Here is a 20,142-nt window from a genome sequence, read left to right as displayed (position 1 = left end):
TCAACACAACCGAGGCAGACGAAGACGTCCAAGAAGAAGAGTGCGAGGTGACTACGGTGACTGATAGGGAGGGTCAAAACCGAGAAGACCCAACTTACCAAGAAGATGCAAGCATCTTGATGCGAAGGGTTGAGGAAGGCCTTCATACTCGTTTCGAAGCTTTGACAGCTACGAGGACGAAGACACCTCATGTGGAAGACTTTGAACAACTCAACAAGTATGAAGATGAAGAAGAAGAAAATGAAGCAGAAAGAGCTGCGCGCCTAGAAGCCAAAGACCTAGAGAGACAAATCGTACAAAAGAAGTGTACGCTGGAGAGCTTGGAAGCGAGTCGGAAGGTGGTTGAATATCACCGAAGAGCAGAAGAAGCTAGAAGAACTTTGGAGCAAATGCAGGAGCAAATTAACATGCTACAATGAGAGGGCAAAGAAGCTTGGAATGTAATCACCCCTTCGTCCGCATTTACAGTATGCCATGTGCACAATCTTTGGCATAGGTCGCGCGTAGGCGATCCAGAATTACCACTCTCCATTGGCTTGCAGAACCAACCATGGCCTTCGGGTTTCAAGATGCTGAGAGTGGTCATGTTTGATGGAGAATCAGACCTAAGGGAATTCGTCATGAGTTTCGAGCCGGCAGTTGAATCCGTTGGTGGGGACGACTCAACATTGGTGAAGGCCTTTGTACTGGCGATAAAAGGGATAGCAAGATCTTGGTATTTTGCCTACCTCCAGGGTCCATATACTCATGGGAGCAATTGTGCGACGCCCTTTTCTGTAACTTCCAAGGAAATCGAGTTGAGAAGATCATAGCCGGAGACCTCTTCACGGTAAAATAGCAACCAGCAGAGTCACCAAAAGACTATATGCGTCGCTTCGTACACGTGCGCTGTCAGGCGAAGAGCCTGAGTGAGGACACGATTATTGATGCCACTATCCAAGGCATCAGAGGAGGACTACTGGCAGGAAAGTTGACGCGCAAGAGGCCGCAGAGTGTCCATGAACTCTTCAACAAAATGTAGGAGTATGTAAGGTTTGAGGTCGACCATCATTGAAGGAAAAGGGAAATGACAGTGTCAAAAACATCAAAGACATACCCCTCAAGCAAGGAAGCAAATGCTGGCCAGCCAAAGGATAGGCCGAGGCACTCGAAGAAGAACGAGGCATTTAGGAATAGTTCCAATCAAAAAGAAGTTAACCAGATTGAAGTCGGCTCAGAAGATAACTTTGTAGAGGTCTTCGAGGCCCACAGAGGTGGTACCCGCGGAGATCGAAGCAGTAGACGCCGCGGAGGTCGAGGTGGTCGAGGAGGACGAGCTTCACGTGACCCAAAAATGTTGTACTGTGAGTTGCACGGTGTAAGTGCTGGCCATACGACAAAGCAGTGTCCACATGTTGTAGCCATGAAGGAAAGCCTAGGGAAGCAGCCCTTCGACCCTGCCAAAGTAGTGCATCACGTCATGCCATATAGGCCAGGTAGCGCATGGCAGTTTCAACAGACTCAGGCTCAAGCTCACGGGCCGAACCCTACGGTGTATGCCTCTCAATGGCGATCAATGGCTTCGACGGAGCCATATGTCCCGGCACCTTTGGCTCCACCAAACTGATCCTATGGTCAATCAACAGCTTTGCAAGCACCACTCCCACCCTCTCTACCAAGGCCTACAATTGAAGCCCCACCAGAAACTAGCAGATTGGTGAACACAGTAACCCACGGGTTGAATGTGGTTTTGGCAATCACTAGTGGTTCAAATCAAGAAACAGAGTCCAAGAGACAGCGAAAAGAGTATGTGTGAAGGGTTAACCATGTCGGTGTAAACCCTCCCTACACCCGCTCGAAGTGGTCCCATGTCCCCATCACATTCTCATAGGAGGACATGAGGGTCTTAGATTACCCACATACAGATGCTTTTGTCATAACTGCCAACATCTCAGGAAGCGAGGTCCATGGATCCTGGTAGATGGTGGAAGCTCTGCAGATATCATCTTTGCCGATGCCTTTGATAGGATGGGACTGGAGCGAAGTGTCTTACTGCAGGCCGGATCACCATTGATAGGCTTCGGCGGAAAATCAATCAATGCTTTGGGAAAGGTACAGATACCGATCTCTTTTGGCAAAGGGTAACTTTCGAACATAAGATATTACCTTCGATGTGGTCGATATAAGCTATCCATACAATGCCATCTTCAGAAGAGGAGTGCTGAACAAGTTTGGCACAGTACCACACCATGGTTATCTGTGCATGAAGATGCCTGGCCCCGGAGGCATAATATCAGTGTTGGGAGATCAAAAAATGGCCCACGGAATTGAAGTGCGATACACTCTGAGCCGCCGCAACATTCATGTCATAACAAAACCGCTGTCGAAGCCCCAAGAAGTCGAAGCTTCGCTGCATGTACAAAAAATGCCGAGGCCAAGCCCGAGGGCCAAATTAAGAAAGTGATGCTTTGTCATGACAGACCAGAAAGATCAATGGTCATCAGAGCTGAAATGACAGAGGAAGTCGAACGAAGGATGGTAGAATTCCTCCGCAATAACGAAGATGTCTTCACTTGGACACCGAAGGATATACAAGAGGGTCAGTAGGAATATCATTGAGCATACTCTGAATGTTGACCCGCATGCGAAGCCAAAAAAGCAAAGGCTTTGGAAAACTTCCAAAGAGAGAGAAGAAGCAGCGGAGGCTAAAGTGCAGAAGCTGCTCGATGCCGGGGTCGTGTGTGAAGCACTCCATTCGGAGTGGTTAGCTAACCTGGTGTTAGTCAAGAAAAGTCACAGCAGTCGGAGAATGTGCGTTGATTTCACAAACTTAAACAGAGCCTGCCCGAAGGATGATTTTCCTTTGCCACGCATAGATCAGCTTGTTGACTCCGCAGCTGGCTGTGAGATGCTAAGCTTTCTATACGCATATTCTGGATACCATCAGGTCTGGATGGTGAAGGGGGATGAAGCAAAAATAAGTTTCAGAACCTCCTTCGGAATATATTGCTATGTAAGAATGGCTTTCGGCCTTAGGAACGCCGGAGCAACATTCGCCAAATTGGTCCAAAGTGTACTAAGTACGCAATTAGGCAAAAATGTATCTGCATACGTTGACGACATAGTCATGAAGAGCAACAAGGAGAAGGATCATCTGGATGACCTTCGGGAAACCTTCTCCAATTTGCGAAGTGTGGGATTAAAATTGAATCCAGAGAAATGTGCATTTGGTGTGTGCTCAGGGAGATTATTGGGATTTTTGGTGTCGAACAGAGGCATCGAGGTAAATCCTGAAAAAATCCGAGCAATACTTGACATGAGCTTCCACAGAATAGAAGAGAGGCATAGAGGTTGGTGGGAAGATTGGCATCTCTAAGCCAATTTATAGCCAGGTCTGTTGAGCGAAGCCTACCTTTCTTCAAAACCCTCAAGGCTCTGACCCTTTCAGATGGAGTGCGGAGCAACAAAATGCTTTTAACGAACTAAAAGAATACTTGACAAAGCTTACAGGCTTGACTTGCCTGGATTTGAAGGCCGAGTTATTGCTTTACACAGCGGCTTCCCCTTTCGGCAGTAAGTGTTGTGCTTGTGCAAGAAAACACCTCAACGATAAGTTGAAACAAATTCCAATATACTATGTGTCAGAGGCATTGGTAGGGCCAAAAAAGTTCTATTCTAAAATGGAAAAAATGGCATACGCTGTGGTGATGGCTTCGCGAAAGCTTCAGCACTACTTCACTGCGCACAAGATAGTAGTGCCGACTTCTACACCCCTTCGTGATATGTTTGGAAACCGAGAAGCCATCGGAAGAATCAGAAAATGGGCCACAGAGCTTGCACCATTCGCGCTAACCTTCGTCGCAAGGACAACGATAAAATCACAAGCCTTTGCAGAGTTTCTGGCAGATTGGACACCACAAAATGAAGGCCTGGAAGAAACACCATTAGACCCGAAATGGGTCATATCTTGTGATGGAGCTTGGGGGGCTTCGGGAGCTGGCGTAGCAGCAATCGTGTCTTCACCTTCGAGTGTAAAGCTGTGGTATGTAGTCAGACTTGATTTTAAGTCGATGAACAACATCGCAGAATACGAAGCGATTCTCCTCAGCCTTCATAAGGCACGAGCACTGGGCGCTCGAAGGGTGCAGATCAAGACAGAGTCCCAAGTGGTGGCAGGCCAAATAGACAAAACATTTCAGGTGAAGGAGCCAGAGTTGTCTAAGGCAGCCGTTCGAGGCATAGAGAAACATTTCCTGGGGTTCCCCGTCAAGAACATATCAAGAAATGACAATCATGAGGCTGACGACCTCGCCAAGGCTGCGGTGCAAAGTCTGCCACTCCCTCCAGATGTCTTTATGAGGTTTTGAGGACAAAATCCTTCGGATCCCCGCAGGAGATGGCACATAGTGTAACCATCATTAATAGCAAAGATTGGCACTCTGCCATAATGGCTTACCTTCGGGGCCATCACGAGCCTGAAGATCACATGGAGGCGAAGCGCATGATGCAAAGAGCCAGAAACTAAAAAATTGTGGGAGCTGACTTGTATAAGATGGGAGTTTGTGTACCAATACTTCAGTGCATATCCCAAACTGAAGGACATAATTTGCTCAAAGAAATACATGAAGAATTGTGTGGCTCGCACATTGGCACTCAGGCAATAGTCGGAAAGTCATTCAGGGAGGGATTCTATTGGCCAAAGGCCATCTCTGATGCAGAGAATACGGTGCGAAGTTGTGCGAAGTGCCAATACATGGCCAAGGGTTCAAGCAGACCTTCGTCAGTGATACAACTTATCCCGCCGGTTTGGCCTTTATCTCGCTGGGGGATTGACATCATTGGACAGTTGCCAACTGCTCCAGGAAACCTTCGCTACGCCGTAGTGGCTATTGAGTACTTTTCCAAATGGGTGGAGACAACTTCGTTGGTGAGGATAACATCAAGGAATGTACAAAAATTCTCTTGGCAAAACATCATTTGTCATTTTGGTGTTCCTCAGGAAGTAACAATTGACAATGGGACACAATTTGACAACGAAGGTTTCAAGCAATTTTGCGAAGACATGGAAATTAAAATCCACTTCACTTCGGTATACCATCCTCAGTTGAATGGAGCTGTGGAGAGAGCGAATGAGATCATCTTAATAGGAGTGGCAAGGCGTTTGCAAGGTTTGCCGAAGGGAAAATGGGTTGAAGAGATGTTGAAGGTATTATGGTCAATCAGGATGATAGCAACAAGACCAACGGGTTTCACATCGTTTCGCTTGCTCTTCCGCGAGGAAGCTATGACTCCAAAGGAATGGAAAAACAAATCATTTCGTGTCACAAATGAGATGGATCAAAGCGAAGAGATGATAACCAAAGATGCACTGGAGAAAATGATAATGCAAGCCATGGAAAACCTGTCAAAGTACTAGGAGGAAAAAAGAAAATGGAGGAACAAGAGCATATCTCCGAAGCAGTTCGTCCCGGGGGACCTAGTGCTCCGAAGGGTTCCAAATGTTTCAACCATGGGAAAACTCCAAAGCAAGTGGGATGGACCTTTCATGGTCAAGATTTCGAAGAGGCCGGGGTCTTATCACCTGGTGACTCTCAAAGGAAAAGAGATTCCACATACTTGGAATGTTTATAGCCTTCGTAGATACCATGTGTAATCGAAAATATCAAGAGAGACCTTTGTAATAGTAGGCGAAGTCGTTTACTTTCATGCTTTTTTATATTTGGCATTTCAATTCATGTACAAGTGTTGTACTCTTTTCCTCACAGGGAAAACCCTTCGCTAGGGTGTGAGATTTTTAACGAGGCAGACACCTTTGTAAACCCTTATGATTATAAAAAGTAACCCCCTAGAAAGCATATGTTGATATTGAATTGCTGCATAATTCATCATTGAAGTGGTGCAAGCCTTCGATTAAAGGATGCACACCAATCGATGAGGCAAAGCGGGCCGCAGCCCGCTAGGAAAAAATCAAGGTAAAGAATGTCAGTGTGCCTAACACCTTGCTCTTAGATTTAAAGACGGGTACAAATCCTCCAAAAAAAGCTGAAGTGTTGCTCAACCTTAAACAAAGGCAGCACACCTCTCGAAACAAAAGCCGAGGGCTAAGAAAGCTTGTCCTCGCACGGAAGGCTAAAACATGCCTTCGGATCACAAAGAAAGACAGGGCTAAGAGTGTCAGCCCCGCACCAAAGTCAAAACAGACTTTCAGAGATATAAAGATGAAGTGTTCCTAAAACAATCGTGGGCTAGGTACCTTCGCAAGTAAAAGTTAAGGTGTCGCTAGACCTTTAAGAGAAAAGCCAGCACACCTCTCGACTCGGAACAAGAGATGAGCGCCGAGTGTCCGCCCTCGCTCCAAAGATCAAACAACTCTTCGGATAATAAAAAGCTAGGGGTTAAGCGTACTAGCTTTGCGCCGAAGTCAAAGCAGACAATTAGAAGGGAATTGTCAAACTGTTGCAACATATGACTTAGTCTAGGATTTAAGGCAATGCAGAACAAACATGTCGCCTCACAAACCCAAGTGGGGTCTATACACTCCGATACCAACGAAGTTAAAGTAACGTTCAAGTTGCATAGAAATGCAAAAAACACAATTTCGTTAATGTATGTGCGACATCTAAATAAAAGTATATAAGCAAATGTGCTGTGAACACCGAAGCAACGCTCGAATAGAACTTGGATTGATGCTTTGTGCACACTGCTGCCGAAGGTCCCTCCGGCTTGAAAGTCGGGGGGAGGGGGGACGGCGTTTCCATCGACGCTTCGTACAAATTGCTGCAGAAGGTCCTTGCACCACGACGTTCTAGGGCCAAGGACATTTCGAGAATACAGCAAAGGATAACAAGTTTATTCGGCAAATTCATCAATGTCAGGATCTTCAAAGTCTTTATACACATGACTATGGCCAAGTTGAAAAACAATGCCCCTCCTGGCGGGAAAAGACTCTGTTGGGTCTAGCGGAGACCCGACATAACTATCCGAAGAAGTTTCGGCCGAAGATGATGGCTGATCAATATCACCTTCGGCAGATGTAATTATTTGTGATGACTACGGCCACAATCAGTAACAAAACTGCTGATGCGAAGCGAGGTCATACTCTCCATCAACTGGCTCAGCTTTCAGCTCTATGAGCTCCGTAAGAGGAGCAAAATCTCCGCGATTTATCTTACATGCTGTCCTTTCGACCCTTGGACTTGTGAGTCCGAAGGGCAAAATGTTTCCCAAAATGCTTTTGAGTTAGCATTGCCGACGTCGTAAGCTCGGACCTTCGCTTGCAAGTTCTGGTCGAATGGAATGTTAGGATGGTGGTGACGAAATGATTCCTAGCAAGCCTAGGACATATGAAAGTTATCTCGCATCATAGTCAAGGGAGCGACATCTTCGACAGCCTGCGTAGAGTCTGAGGGGAGGACTAGCGTAGGAAGCGGAGAATGTCAAAATATCTCGAAGAAAAGTTATATTACCAACGTTTCGAGCAACATCGAAGTGTGTTAGGAGAAGCTAAGTAACCCTTCGCTCACAACTACTTCGGACCTACATGTTGTGCTCCTTCAGCCGTAGGTGAAGAGACTGGTGCCGAAGTAGGTTGGGCTGAGGTCCTGGCTGTGAGCGAAGCAACCCTAGCCTTCATGGCAGCCTACGATAAAAATGTATAAGAATTAAATGGTAAGATAAAATAATGCTCATGAGAAGCGAAGCATCACTTACCTTTTGCCAGTTAACTTCCGCCTCTCCAAGGGCGAGGACGTGCCCGTGCTGACACCAAAAGTTACTGGTGAAGGCCCTCACTGAGGTTTTCGATGCCTTCGTCACCACGTTGGTAGAAAAGTCCAATGGGTAGTGGAACAAAGGGCTTTGAAGCGCTTTATGGTGGTCACAGCCTGTCATCTCTAGCGATTGAATAACGCTTTGACTCGAGATCATGGCACATAAGTCACCATACGGATGCGCTGCTTGGCGAAGGGCTCCGGAAGACTCGAAAATCCAACCAAGAAGTCCATTCAAATCAACCTGGTTAAGCGTCGGAGATACAGCCGAAGCACCCAGCTCTTCAAGAGTTTGCCCGATAGCTTCGCTGGCCATAACAGCCTTCGGCTCCAAAGTGTTCACTCGTTCATTAACGGCATTCTGAGAAAGCTGTTTAGCTTCACGCAGCGCTTCAGTTAGGCGTCGGTTCTCCGTCTGGAGTTCTAGCACATTAACTTCAAATGCCTCAGCACAACAGTGAAGGGTGGCCACTTCTAATTCTAGTTTTTCAGTGTCTAAGCTAAGAACGGCCGCTTCTCGCTTTGAGTTGTTAGTGCTCGAGCGAAGAGATTCAACCTCTTTTTCTAAATCACGAGATTTTTGCTCGTCATCCTTCGCCCGCCAAAGCAGTTCTCTCTACCTGGCTTCGGCCTTTTCCGCTCTTTGCTGTAGTAGGGTCCTCAGTTCCTCCGCTCCTTTAGCGTGGGCTTCCGATCATTCGGCGTTTCATTGAAGGGCGCGTGAGAGAAGCGCGCTCTGTAGCAACCATAAAACAGTATGAGGACAGCGATGCCAATGGAAGTCTAGTAACAACAAATAATACCTTTGCGGTTGCCACGTCGAAGGCATCAGTAAATTCAGCGCAAGTGGGATTTCAAGCTTGGGGAGGACGAAGCTGCCATAAATATTCTTCACGTTCTTCACCTCTCCAATGCTTGGTTCAAATGAAGACAATTGCAATGCTTCTGCGCTAATAACTTTGGCGTCACGTGAGGTGCCAAGTGACATTAAATCTTTGCCACCACCGAGGCGCGGATGTGGCGATTCATTCCCTTCGCTCTCACTTTTCACGGAGTGGTTTGAGGAGGAGTCCGAGCTAGAGCTAGCTGCATCGAATTCGGTATCATCAGAGCTACACTGTTCGCCCCCCTTATCACGCCTAATGGCTTCATCTGCGATAGCTTCGGCAGCAACACGTGTTTCTGATAAGATGTCGATGTCTTCATTGTCATCGCTCAGAGCGAAGAGAGGAGGCAAAGAAACTGGACCAACTTCTTCAACGCGTCCTGCACAATCAGTTACCAGCTCGGTGGAGTCCTTCGGAGGTGCCTCTCGAAGGGGTTTTGCTAAGATGGCATCAAGACCTCTGAGGTCTTCGTCGACTCTGGCATTGCCAGTAGGACTCTCAGGACAAGCGAACCTCTTCAGAGCACTAGTCTTAAGCCTTTTAAACCCGCGGGCCGAAGGATTTACATCCTTCCTTTTTCCTTTACCTATGGCATCACCAGCCTCTTCGGCGCATCCGGTCGATGGGCCGAAGATTTCTGGCTTGCCTCCATAGCTAAGGCCTTGAAGCTAAAAAAATCCGGTTGAGCCAGCGGCTGAGGGCCTACTCTGCGCAAGCTTTGACTTTGCTCGTGGTGAGTTTCCCTAGAAGAAGCCGAGCTTCAGCTTCCACCCCAGCAACTGTTACGCCTGTCGAAGGGCACAAACGAGTAAGAAAAAGTAAAAATGCGAAGGCCATTGAAAAATAGGACAAGGTACACACCAGGTTTTCCTGTAAAATCGAACTGGGGATGGCAAAGTCCCTCGGGACCTTTCAGCCCAAACGCTAAGATGGCCCACCCTTCGCTGAGCGGCCATATACCTACGGCTAGGAATTCCTCGACAAGATCACGGGTGCTTAGATGCTTCGTACACCTTTTGAACGCTTCGAAGGCCTCCCGTTGAGAACCTTCCATGACAACGTCGGGGGCACAGTTTACCTTGAGCTCCTGGCACTTGGATACAAGGTACTCCTTGTTCTCTACCTTGTGGTAGAACCACCATTGTGTCCAATCCTTTGGCCACTTGTTCTTATAAGCTACAGCAGGTATGGTCAGGCCCCTCGGTAGGTAAAGTTAGCGCAGTCGTAGTTATCTTTGGATTGCACATTGTCAACAAAGACAGGCTTCGGCTGATGGTGAATTTGATGGGCAGCAACAAAGGCCCTCGCCGATGTCTTTGCGCCCTCCGATTCCGCTGCCCAAGTGAGGAGGCTGAGCCAAACAATGGCGTTCGGAGTCAACTGATGGAGATAAACCTCAAAGATTTTTAGGACCTTCGCCACCATCATATTGGATGGGAGGCGAAATCCAACTCTAAAATAGTCCGCAAAAACAATCGCCTCATCATCCGCTGGCTCCGGTGTCTCCTTGTCCTTAGGCAACCTGACCTTCGATATGTCACTTATCAGACCTTCTCTACATAAATCAGCCAAGGCCCCTTCGTCTACCTTCGACTTCCCAATCCAGTTTGTCTTCGGCTTGCCAGATTTGCTGGTTGGAGCCATCGGTTTAGGTTGCCTAGTCTTAGTTCCGAATGGCCAAGAATGCCTTCGTACAGAGCATGAAAAGCCGTGCACAAAAGGTATGAAATAGGGTACGGTGAAAGTGACCCGCAGGGTCGTGTATATATAGTGGTAAAAATTTTGCCAACAGTCCAAAAGACGTCAGTTCGAGATCTGAACCGACCCTAGCGGTAGTTGAGGCGTCCACTTGGGATCAAAATCCTCTCCTTTGTGGCGGTTAATGCAAAAAAAAAAGGCCCGAAAACTTGAGCCATTTCGCCAGAAAATGTTACAAGCGCAAAGTTATACTGATCAGATGCAAAAGGGGGCTCTTTCACTGAGGGCAAACCTGAGGCAGAAAGTCCTTCGATGGGTCGAAGGGGACGGCGTTCGGTGCTATAATCTAGTTCACAGGTCTGGCCCATCGAAAAAGAGCCTTGCCCGTGGGGGGCTGCTGTTGGGGGATGGTCTCACAGGAACCCCCCCCCCCTTTCGAGGAGGGTCAAAGGCCTCTCCATCCACTGTTTACTAACAGCCTACAATCGTTATGGGTCTCACATGTTGCAGGAACCCTTCGGACATGCCGAAGGTACTTTACGGGCGCTCGGCGCCACCAAGGCGCGTCCGGATTCTAGTTTCGGCGAAGCCATTGATAGGCCTTCGGAAGTTGATCGAAGATCCCCATTGGGCTCCACGAGGGAGTCAGCCAAAGGGACGCCGGGGGCGTCGTCGCGAGTGAAGCATTCGGCTAGCCTTTGGAGGCATGACGAAGACCATCGCTCGGAGCACTAAGGAAGACGACCGAGGGTGCTCCAAAGGTGCCATCGGCCGTAGACCTTTAGGACACGGCGAAGGAGGAATCGAAGTTGGTTACCAAGGACCCAGAAGGACATAATTGTAAATAGGACAGATGCGCTATGGAATAATACCGCATTGCCCTCAAATATGCCGGGAATGTGGCCGTTACAGGGGTATTATTGTACATGGTAATAGAGAGTGGTTAGGTACAATCTATAAATAAGGTGGCACTGTAACCGAAAGGATGAGTGATATTAATTACAATACACAGTTCTTCATCTAGTGAAGGTCTCTCACCTTACCTTTGAACTATTCCAGTGGGCCGAAGGCCCCTTCTTTGTTTGGTTATGAAAGTTTGCAACATTAGCAAACATATGAACAAATGGCACAAAATTAGCAAACATATAAACATATGAACAAATGGAACAGTCATGAAACCAGAACAGGAGTAGCAAAGTATGTCTTACACATTAGTTCACTACTATATAGAACGCTAGAACTCAGTTCAAGCAAACGACTAGCACTCAGCTCAGAAACAACAAGATGGCCATATGAATGACAACCATAATCTGAGATCGCATTAGCAGTGCAGCTATAATCACTTCAATTAGCAGTAAACATATTCAGCTAAGTCACTATTCATGCTGTCCTCCAAAACAGACATAGTATGATAAACCAATAGCCTGTAACAAACCAAAAAAAATGGTGCATCTTATCTACAACTTAACAAATGACAGGAAGCAATAATAATATACAAATGCACAGCAAAACACAATGATCATTTTACCATTTGACGAACAATACAAGCAATCACGCAACCTGATGTTTACCTTGCCACATAACTCGCAGAAGTACTTGGAGTGCTAGGAGACCTCCATCTTCTTGATCCAACTTATATCAGTACAACTCGACCTAAGGAAATTGATATCAACTCTCCAAATCTGGGTAATGACAACTATTAGCTACCGCTGCTCTCTAGTTGCAGATTCAAGCTCCAGTATTTTTAAGCGGAACAATTGTAGCTCAAAGCCATGTATGTGATGGATGGATGAATGAATGGGGACGACGGAGGACGCGACATCGACCAGATGGGGGCGAAGTCAACCGGAGAGGGCAGGGATGATGGAGGCGGCGTGCGGGGACGACGGAGGAGGCGGCAGCGGACCGGTGGGGAAACCCTAGTTGCTCAGGGGATGTGAGGTTGATCCGGACCGAGTGGTGCTGTGGGGTCGCGAGCCTCCTCCGTCCAAGCCTTTTTTATATGATGGTAAGCGTGAGTAATTTCATATGAACTTGATGCCTGTGTTGAAAACCGCCACCCACAGAAGCTAGAAAAATCCATTTGGGCTTACTTTTGAGGTGTAGTTCATTTCTAGCTTTTGAGGCCCCTAGCTTTTAATAAGCTACTTTGAGAAGCCATCCGTTTGGTTGGGCTTCTAGTTCCTCAGGACGAGAAGCTAGAAAAAAGGTAAAATTCCTTATTTGCCATCAAAATTTTTGACTCTTCCCTCTATACCACTCAAAAAAATGAACTTTCTTCTTTGCCATCAGTTTTATTTTTCATTCTTTTCATGCCACTCTGTGAGCCTTTTGTCAGTTCTGTCGTCGAAATTCATTGTTCACCGGTACTGTTCAGTGATACTGTTCACAGGCGTAGTGGTCTTCTGTTCCTCCAAAAATCCTAGAATCTTTTGTACGTATTCTATAATCCATGTGCAACCGATTTTAATTAGATTCACTAAAAAGTCTATATAGAATTAAAACTAAAATTCTCCAAATAACACTACTTTTATAAATTCTAATAATTGTTAGGGCCTCAGATAAAATTCTACAAATCTGAAAAAATTCACTAATATTCTTCTTAAGTGATGGAATAATTTCTTAAATTATTTCCATCCCTAGATTATATGGTGAAAAAGTGAGTTCCTTTGTAATGCTCTATTTATATGCAATGATAAAAAATACATATAAATGAAGTATTATAAAGAAACTCACTTTTTCATCATATAACCTAAGACTAAAAATAATTTTAAAAATTATTCCATTACATTAGAGGAATATTAGTGAATTTATCAGATTTTTAGGATTTTATTTGAGACCCTAAAATTATTAAAAGCCATAAAAGTAATATTTTTTGGAGAATTTTAGTTTAAATTCTACATATAATTTTTGAGCGACTCCAATTAAAATGGATTACACATATATTATGGAATATGTATAAAAAGTTCTATGATTTTTGAGAAACAGAAGACCACTGCAAACAGTATATGTGAACAGTGAATTTCGCCTGTAGAACTGACCGAAGGCTCACAGAGTGGTAGTGGTAGGGAAGGAAGAAAAACAAAATCGGTGGCAAAGAAGAAATTCGTTTTCTGGATCGGAGTGGTATAGATGGAAGAGGCAAAATTTTAAATGGTAAATAAGAAATTTCCCCTATAAAAAAGCCTAACCAAACAGGCTCGTAGGAAAGGACACATCTACCCTGTCCTTTGCGTTGAAACAAACGTGGACAACAACCATATATCACAGTTTCACTATTACAGAAAAATTTGCATAGATGGTTCATAAACCCTGTGTAAAATACTTTTCCAAACCATATGTACTGTTCCACAGATGTTTTTCAGGGCTAAAAAATCAAAAAAATCCCATCCATACCGGCCCCTATGTTAGTATGTAGGCGGTCGCAAATCATATGATTTTTCACACGAAATACCAATTTTCTAGTAATCAAACCAGTGACCTCCAAATATGCACAAAGCTTCCTTATCATCTCACGTGTCATTGATCGCTAAGAACAATAGGATACTATTTCCTTTTACCCTTGTTCTCTAAAATTTTGATGATTATTTGGGCTTTAAAATGACTTTAAGGGGAAAAGTTATCAACTACAAAACTGTATATCTCGTCGAGAGCTACAATTTTTTGATATAAAACCTTTTTCATCCAACCCCACATGTATATTTTATGAATTTTTTAAAATGTCAATAAAAAACATACAAACTGACACAATACAGACAGTTCCAAACTATAACGTTTGTAATAGTACAGATGGTCCATACTATTACTAATTGTACATACGGTTCTATATGTACTAGTACTAATTGTACAACCATTTCCTGTTTAGAATCATCTGTTCTAATCCCATAGGGACGTCTCACTAAATAAATTTTGTAGTATTGTTTGGTCTTAAAAAAACATACATAAGCCCCCCCCCCCACCTTCCCTTAAAAAAATTAAGTGTTATAAAATTAACAAATTTTTTTTGGAGTAGTGGTTAATTTTTTTTTATAAAAACCATATATAAGGCTCTCTTTTCCTTAAAAAAATTAGGTGTTATAAAATAAAAAAAATCTTAATAATTAACGAAAAGAGAATATTGGTTAATTTTGTTAATTTTATAAAATTAACAAAATTTTCCAACCATACATTTACCCTTGTCAATTAACCATATTTTTTTGGAGTATCCACTAGTTCAGCGTCCAGCTATCCGTCTCGGAACCTCCCTGAAAATTTCTGAAAGGAACTGGCCAAATGACTCGTACTCGTATACATAATTTCGCGGCTCGTTCTGTCTTTGTATTCATGCTACGTTGACTGACCAAACCAGACCAGACCATACGGCCTTAATACTAGTCACTAACTAGACAAAAACATGACAACGGCGCGACAGATCGGTACTGGGCATGGGTTTACTATAAAGCAGCTGCCACTGTGTATATAAACCAAGGCACGGTACGTTGATCTCCCCACATCAAAAGAAGAAGAAGCTCACCTGCAACAAGTTTTAGCCAAAGCTAGCTGCCAATATGGTGGTCACCACCATGACCCATCACAGGCCACGGCCAGTAGTGTTGCATCTGCTCATACAAATCCACTTTGTAGTCATCGTGTGCTCGCTTCGCCCTTCGTCAGCTGGTGGCAACCACACCGTTGCCGTGCCGCCATTGTTCCCGTGCCTGTCTGACCAGGCATCGGCACTGCTCCGGCTGAAACGGTCGTTCGCCACCACCAACGAGTCCACCATGGCATTCCGGTCATGGAGGGCCGGCACGGACTGTTGTGGCTGGGCAGGTGTCCGCTGCGGCGACGCCGAAGGCCGCGTGGCTTCCCTTGACTTGGGCAACTGCAGGTTAGAGAGCGGAGGCCTCGACCCTGCACTTTTCGATCTGACCTCCCTTGAGAACCTGAACCTTGCCTACAACGACTTCAATGGGTCACAGCTCCCATCGAGTGGGTTTGAGCACCTCACCAAGCTCACCCATCTCAACCTCTCTAGTTCTAGCTTTTCTGGACCGGCGCCAACCAGCATCGGTAGCTTGACAAATCTGGTATCCCTCGACCTCTCTACTGGTTTTGAAACTACTGAGCTACTCTCTAATGGTTATGTGTTGCACGTAGATTCAAATTTAGGCTCTCGACTCATAGTGCAAAACATTGAGACCTTAATCGCAAACCTTATCAATTTAACGAAGCTACACCTTGGACGGGTGGACCTGTCCAACATTGAGACGCACTGGTGCAATGTCCTAGCCAAGTCCTGTCCAAAACTTCAGGTTCTTAGCTTACCATACTCTCGTCTCTCCGGTTCTATTTGTAGTTCACTTCATAGCTTGCACTCCCTTGTTGTTATTGACCTACAATATAATTATTTGTCAGGTCCAATCCCAGATTTCTTGACCAACTTCTCCAATTTAAGTGTTCTCCAACTTAACCATAATAACTTTGAGGGATGGATCTCATCGGCAATCTTTGAACACAAGAAACTAGTAACAATTGATCTTCACATCAATTATGAAATTTCTGGTTACTTGCCAAATTTCTCAACTAGTAGTAATTTGGTCAATCTGAATGTTGGTAGAACCAATTTATCGGGTATAATACCAGCTTCAATTGGCAATCTCATATCCTTGAGGAAGCTAGGCCTTGGTGCGAGTGGGTTTTTCGGACAGATACCCTCATCAATCGCTAATCTCAAATCCTTGAGTGCATTAGAGATTTCTGGAAAGGGAATAATAGGGTCCATACCATCATGGGTTTCAAACCTAACATCTTTGACTACTCTCCAATTCTATGATTGCGGCTTATCAGGATCACTACCTTCTTTCATAGGTGACTTGAGGTATTTGAGAAATTTAGCGGTGTCCAACTGCAACTTTTCAGGACAAATTCCACCATATATCTCAAACTTAACACAAATGCAAATAATATTGCTAAATTCAAACTATATCTCCGGCACGATGGAGCTTACCTCCTTTAGGAAATTTCCAGATCTTATTGCCTTGGATCTCTCTGATAATAATCTAGTTGTGGTAGATGGACAAGATAACTCTTCACTTGCATCGTTACCCAAAATCGCACACTTATCTTTATCAGGTTGCAACATGTCTGAATTCCCGAATTTTTTGAGGCACCAAGATGAAATCGGTTCGATCGACCTTTCAGATAACCAAATCCACGGGGCTATACCGCTGTGGGCATGGGAGACTTGGAAAGATCTTTTCTTTCTGATCCTAGCGAATAATAAATTTACTAGTATTGGTTACTCCCCTTTTCTTCCTCCACAGATAGAGGTTTTAGATCTTAGCAACAACATGTTTGAGGGGGCCATACCAATACCTCATGGCTCTGCAATAATGCTCGATTACTCAAACAACCGGTTCTCATCAGTTCCTTCTAACTTCAGTTCTCATCTTAGTGATGTTACCCTCTTTAAGGCTTCTAGGAACAACTTATCTGGAGAAATTCCATTGTCCTTTTGTGCTGGAACGAGTATACAACTCCTTGATCTCTCTTACAACAACTTCAGTGGTCCAATCCCTTCTTGTTTGATGGAGAATGTTAATGGGATGCAGTCATTATACTTAAACAAAAATCAATTGCACGGGGAGTTCCCAGACAATATCAAGGAATACTGCTCTTTTGAGGCATTAGATGTCAGTGGCAATTGGATTGAAGGGCAGTTGCCATGATCTCTGGTTGCTTGCAAAAACTTGGAGGTCTTCGATGTTGGAAATAATCAAATCAGTGACTCTTTTCCATGTTGGATGAGTACACTTCATAGACTTGAAGTCCTTGTCCTCAAATCCAATAAGTTATTTGGACAGGTCACAAAACCTCTTGCACAAGAAAAAAGTAGTTGTGCATTTCCAAGGGCACAGATTATTGATATCTCCTCAAACAGCTTCTATGGCGCATTGCCCCAAGACCAATGGTTTAAGAAGTTGGAGTCAATGATATTTAGGGATCCAAATATGTCATTGATCATGGATCATGAATTGCCACAAACAAGTTCCACCTATAAATATACCGCTGCAGTCACATATAAAGGACGTGATACCACCTTTGAGAAGATACAAAGAACACTTGTATTCATCGATTTCTCCAACAACGCATTCAATGGTAGCATCCCTGCTGCTATTGGGGAACTTGGTTTGCTACATGGGCTCAACATTTCACATAACTTTCTCACTGGGACGATTCCATCTCAACTCAGTCATTTGCACCAGTTGGAAGCTCTAGACCTGTCCTCCAATGAGCTTTCGGGGGAGATCCCACAGGAGTTAGTGTCGTTGGACTTCCTCACGACATTAAACTTGTCCAACAACAGGCTGGTGGGAAGCATACCGATGTCGCCTCATTTCTTGACATTCTCCAATAGGTCATTTATGGGAAACAACGGTTTGTGTGGACCTCCATTGTCAAAAGAGTGCATCAACACAACAACAACAAATGTGGTGTCACATCGTTCCGACAAGAAATATGTGGACATTATGTTGTTCATGTTTTCTGGATTGGGATTTGGTGTAGGGTTTGCAATTGCAATTGTAGTGATATGGAGAAAACCCATTAGAAAATGATCTTGAGAAAGGCAGGAAGCCTTCTTAATTATGTATTAAAATGTAATAAATTTCATGTATGATGATCTGTAATTATTGCAGCCTTGAAAACTGTTATTGGTAATGTTCTTGAAGGTTTATGGTGTTAATTTGTCCGGAATACTTTTTTTGATAAGAATGATGGTGGGGATTTCCCACCTAAAAATTTTCTCATTGCCAAAAAAAGAAAACAACGTGCACAATTACATCAACAGTCTCAAAGGAGACCGAAGAGAACAGAGACGACGAGAGGAAAGAAGAAGAAAAAACAAAGGCCCTAGCTGATTACATCCATAAGGTTTGAACACCAATCCATACTATTTCTGTATTCACCGAGGAGGGGGTCCAGGAAACCCAAAGCCGAAGGTGGTTGGCTAGAAGATGCATAGTATCCAATGGGCCTGTGTTGGTGCTGTCTAAGATCCTACAGTTTCGTCCCTTCCAGGCAATCCATAGAAACAGGAGGATAAAGGTGTTGCCAACAGGCACCTGCAGGTGGTCAAAGGTTGCAAACACCACCAAGCAGAAGGCGTTTATGGTTTGTAGCTATCCAGCACCCGGGAGGATACGACTCCATATGCTAGCGATCCCGCTGCAGGCTACAAAGAGGTGATCGATAGTTTCTGGAGTGGAGGGACAGAAAGGGCAGCTGGGATTCGAAATGGCACCGACCGAGTAAAGGAAGGCTCTGGTCCTGGTGTTCCCATGCCGAAGAATCCAGAAGAAGATTTGGAGTTTCTTTGGGGCAAAGTTTTCCCAATTGTGTTCCTGAAGCCGCACATCCTACCCAGGGGGGGTGGGGTGGGCAGATCATTCTGTAGGCCGACGCGGTTTGAAACCCCAGAGTAGAGGAGCTTTTCATCCACCGAATGTTTGGGGAGCCTCTTAAGGAAAGAGAAGATAGGTTGTCGGACAACACGTCTAGCTCAGCGTGGGCGGTGGGTGTGAGGCAAGTCTGGAGCTCAAGATTGAGGGAGCCATGCGCCAGAGTGTTAGAAACCAAGACATCATTGCGCATACAGTGCGAGAAGGCAGCGGGAAGTGATTCATTGAGGGGGGCCATAGAAGTCCAGTCATCATACCAGAAGGAGGTGGTTTTCCCGTCGCCAACCTTCACGAGGTTATAGCCATGTAGAGCGGCATGAGTGTAAGCATGCGATGTACGGAATCCGGTCTGGAAAGGGTGATAGGTTCAGATGATCCAGCGGGTCCAGGGGTGTCTTGTCCGAAGCAAAGCTTGTGCAGGAGCTTGAGGAGCAGGCTGAAGTTCTGTGGGTGGAGGTCTTTGAGCCCCAGGCCACCTTCTTGCTTGGGGCAGCAGGCTGTGGTCCAGGCAACCTGGCAATCACCACCACTGCATTCGGTGGCACCTTTCCAGAACATAGCCCTTCTCGGTTGGTCGATCTTCTCGATAGTGGACTTGGCAAGCTCAAAAACCACCATAGCATATGTCGGTAGGGCTGAGAGGACAGTGTCGGTCAAGGTTAGATGGCCAGCAGGAGTAAGAAACTACGTGCGCCAACCAGGGATCCGTCGTCACACTTTGAGTGCTAAGTAATCCAAAGCGGGAGTAGGGAGTTTCTTATCAGAAAGAGGCAAACCTAGATACGTCGGGGGGAATGTTGAAATGCTGCAGCCAAGAATAGAAGCAAGGGGCATTGCTTCCTCAGGGGGTACATGGATGGGAACAAAAGTGATCTTGTGGTAGTTAATTTGGAGCCCGGTTGTTGAAGCGAAATGATCAAGAAGAGTCTTTAAAGTCAGCAACTGTGTACCATCAGTAGGGAGCATGATGAGGGTGTCATCTGCATATTCGATGATGGGAGAGGGCTGGTTTGGTTGGAGTGGGTGACGGATGAACCCATCCCTTGTTATCAGTCACTGTAGCACGTCAGCCACAATAAGAAAGAGGTACAGGGAGAGCGGGTCGCCATGACGCAAACCCCTCTTGCATTGAATCCAGCGTCCAGGCACACCATTTAGGAGGACAGTTGTGCGGCCCATTTGAAGCAGGTGATGCATCCACCAACACCACTTATCACTAAAGCCATGGGAGCGCAGAACTAGATCAAGAGCAGACCATTCAACCAAGTCAAAGGCTTTTCGAAAGTCAAGCTTGAGAACTATAGTAGGAACTCTCCGCTTGTGATAGCATTGGAGAAGCTCGGCGGCCATGACAAAACTCTCAGAGAT

The 20,142-nt window shown here is 45.3% G+C and overlaps 2 protein-coding genes across 2 annotated transcripts; both read left to right on the top strand.

The window, feature by feature from the left end:
* Positions 1 to 14,839: 14,839 nt before the first annotated feature.
* LOC133903713 (receptor-like protein 6) lies at positions 14,840 to 17,043 on the top strand. The gene has a single exon (XM_062345155.1). It carries the CDS (start codon positions 14,881 to 14,883, stop codon positions 17,041 to 17,043), a length of 2,163 nt encoding a protein of 720 aa, XP_062201139.1. The 5' UTR covers positions 14,840 to 14,880.
* A 75-nt stretch (positions 17,044 to 17,118) lies between these two features.
* Positions 17,119 to 17,933, top strand: LOC133903714 (receptor-like protein 9DC3). Its single transcript, XM_062345156.1, has one exon. The coding sequence runs from the start codon at positions 17,119 to 17,121 to the stop codon at positions 17,929 to 17,931; it is 813 nt and encodes a 270-aa protein (XP_062201140.1). The 3' UTR covers positions 17,932 to 17,933.
* The last annotated feature ends 2,209 nt before the right edge of the window (positions 17,934 to 20,142 follow it).

The sequence above is a fragment of the Phragmites australis genome, chromosome 21 (assembly GCF_958298935.1).
Source record: "Phragmites australis chromosome 21, lpPhrAust1.1, whole genome shotgun sequence".
NCBI classification, from domain to species: domain Eukaryota; kingdom Viridiplantae; phylum Streptophyta; class Magnoliopsida; order Poales; family Poaceae; genus Phragmites; species Phragmites australis.
This window is presented reverse-complemented; position numbering and strand designations above follow the sequence as displayed.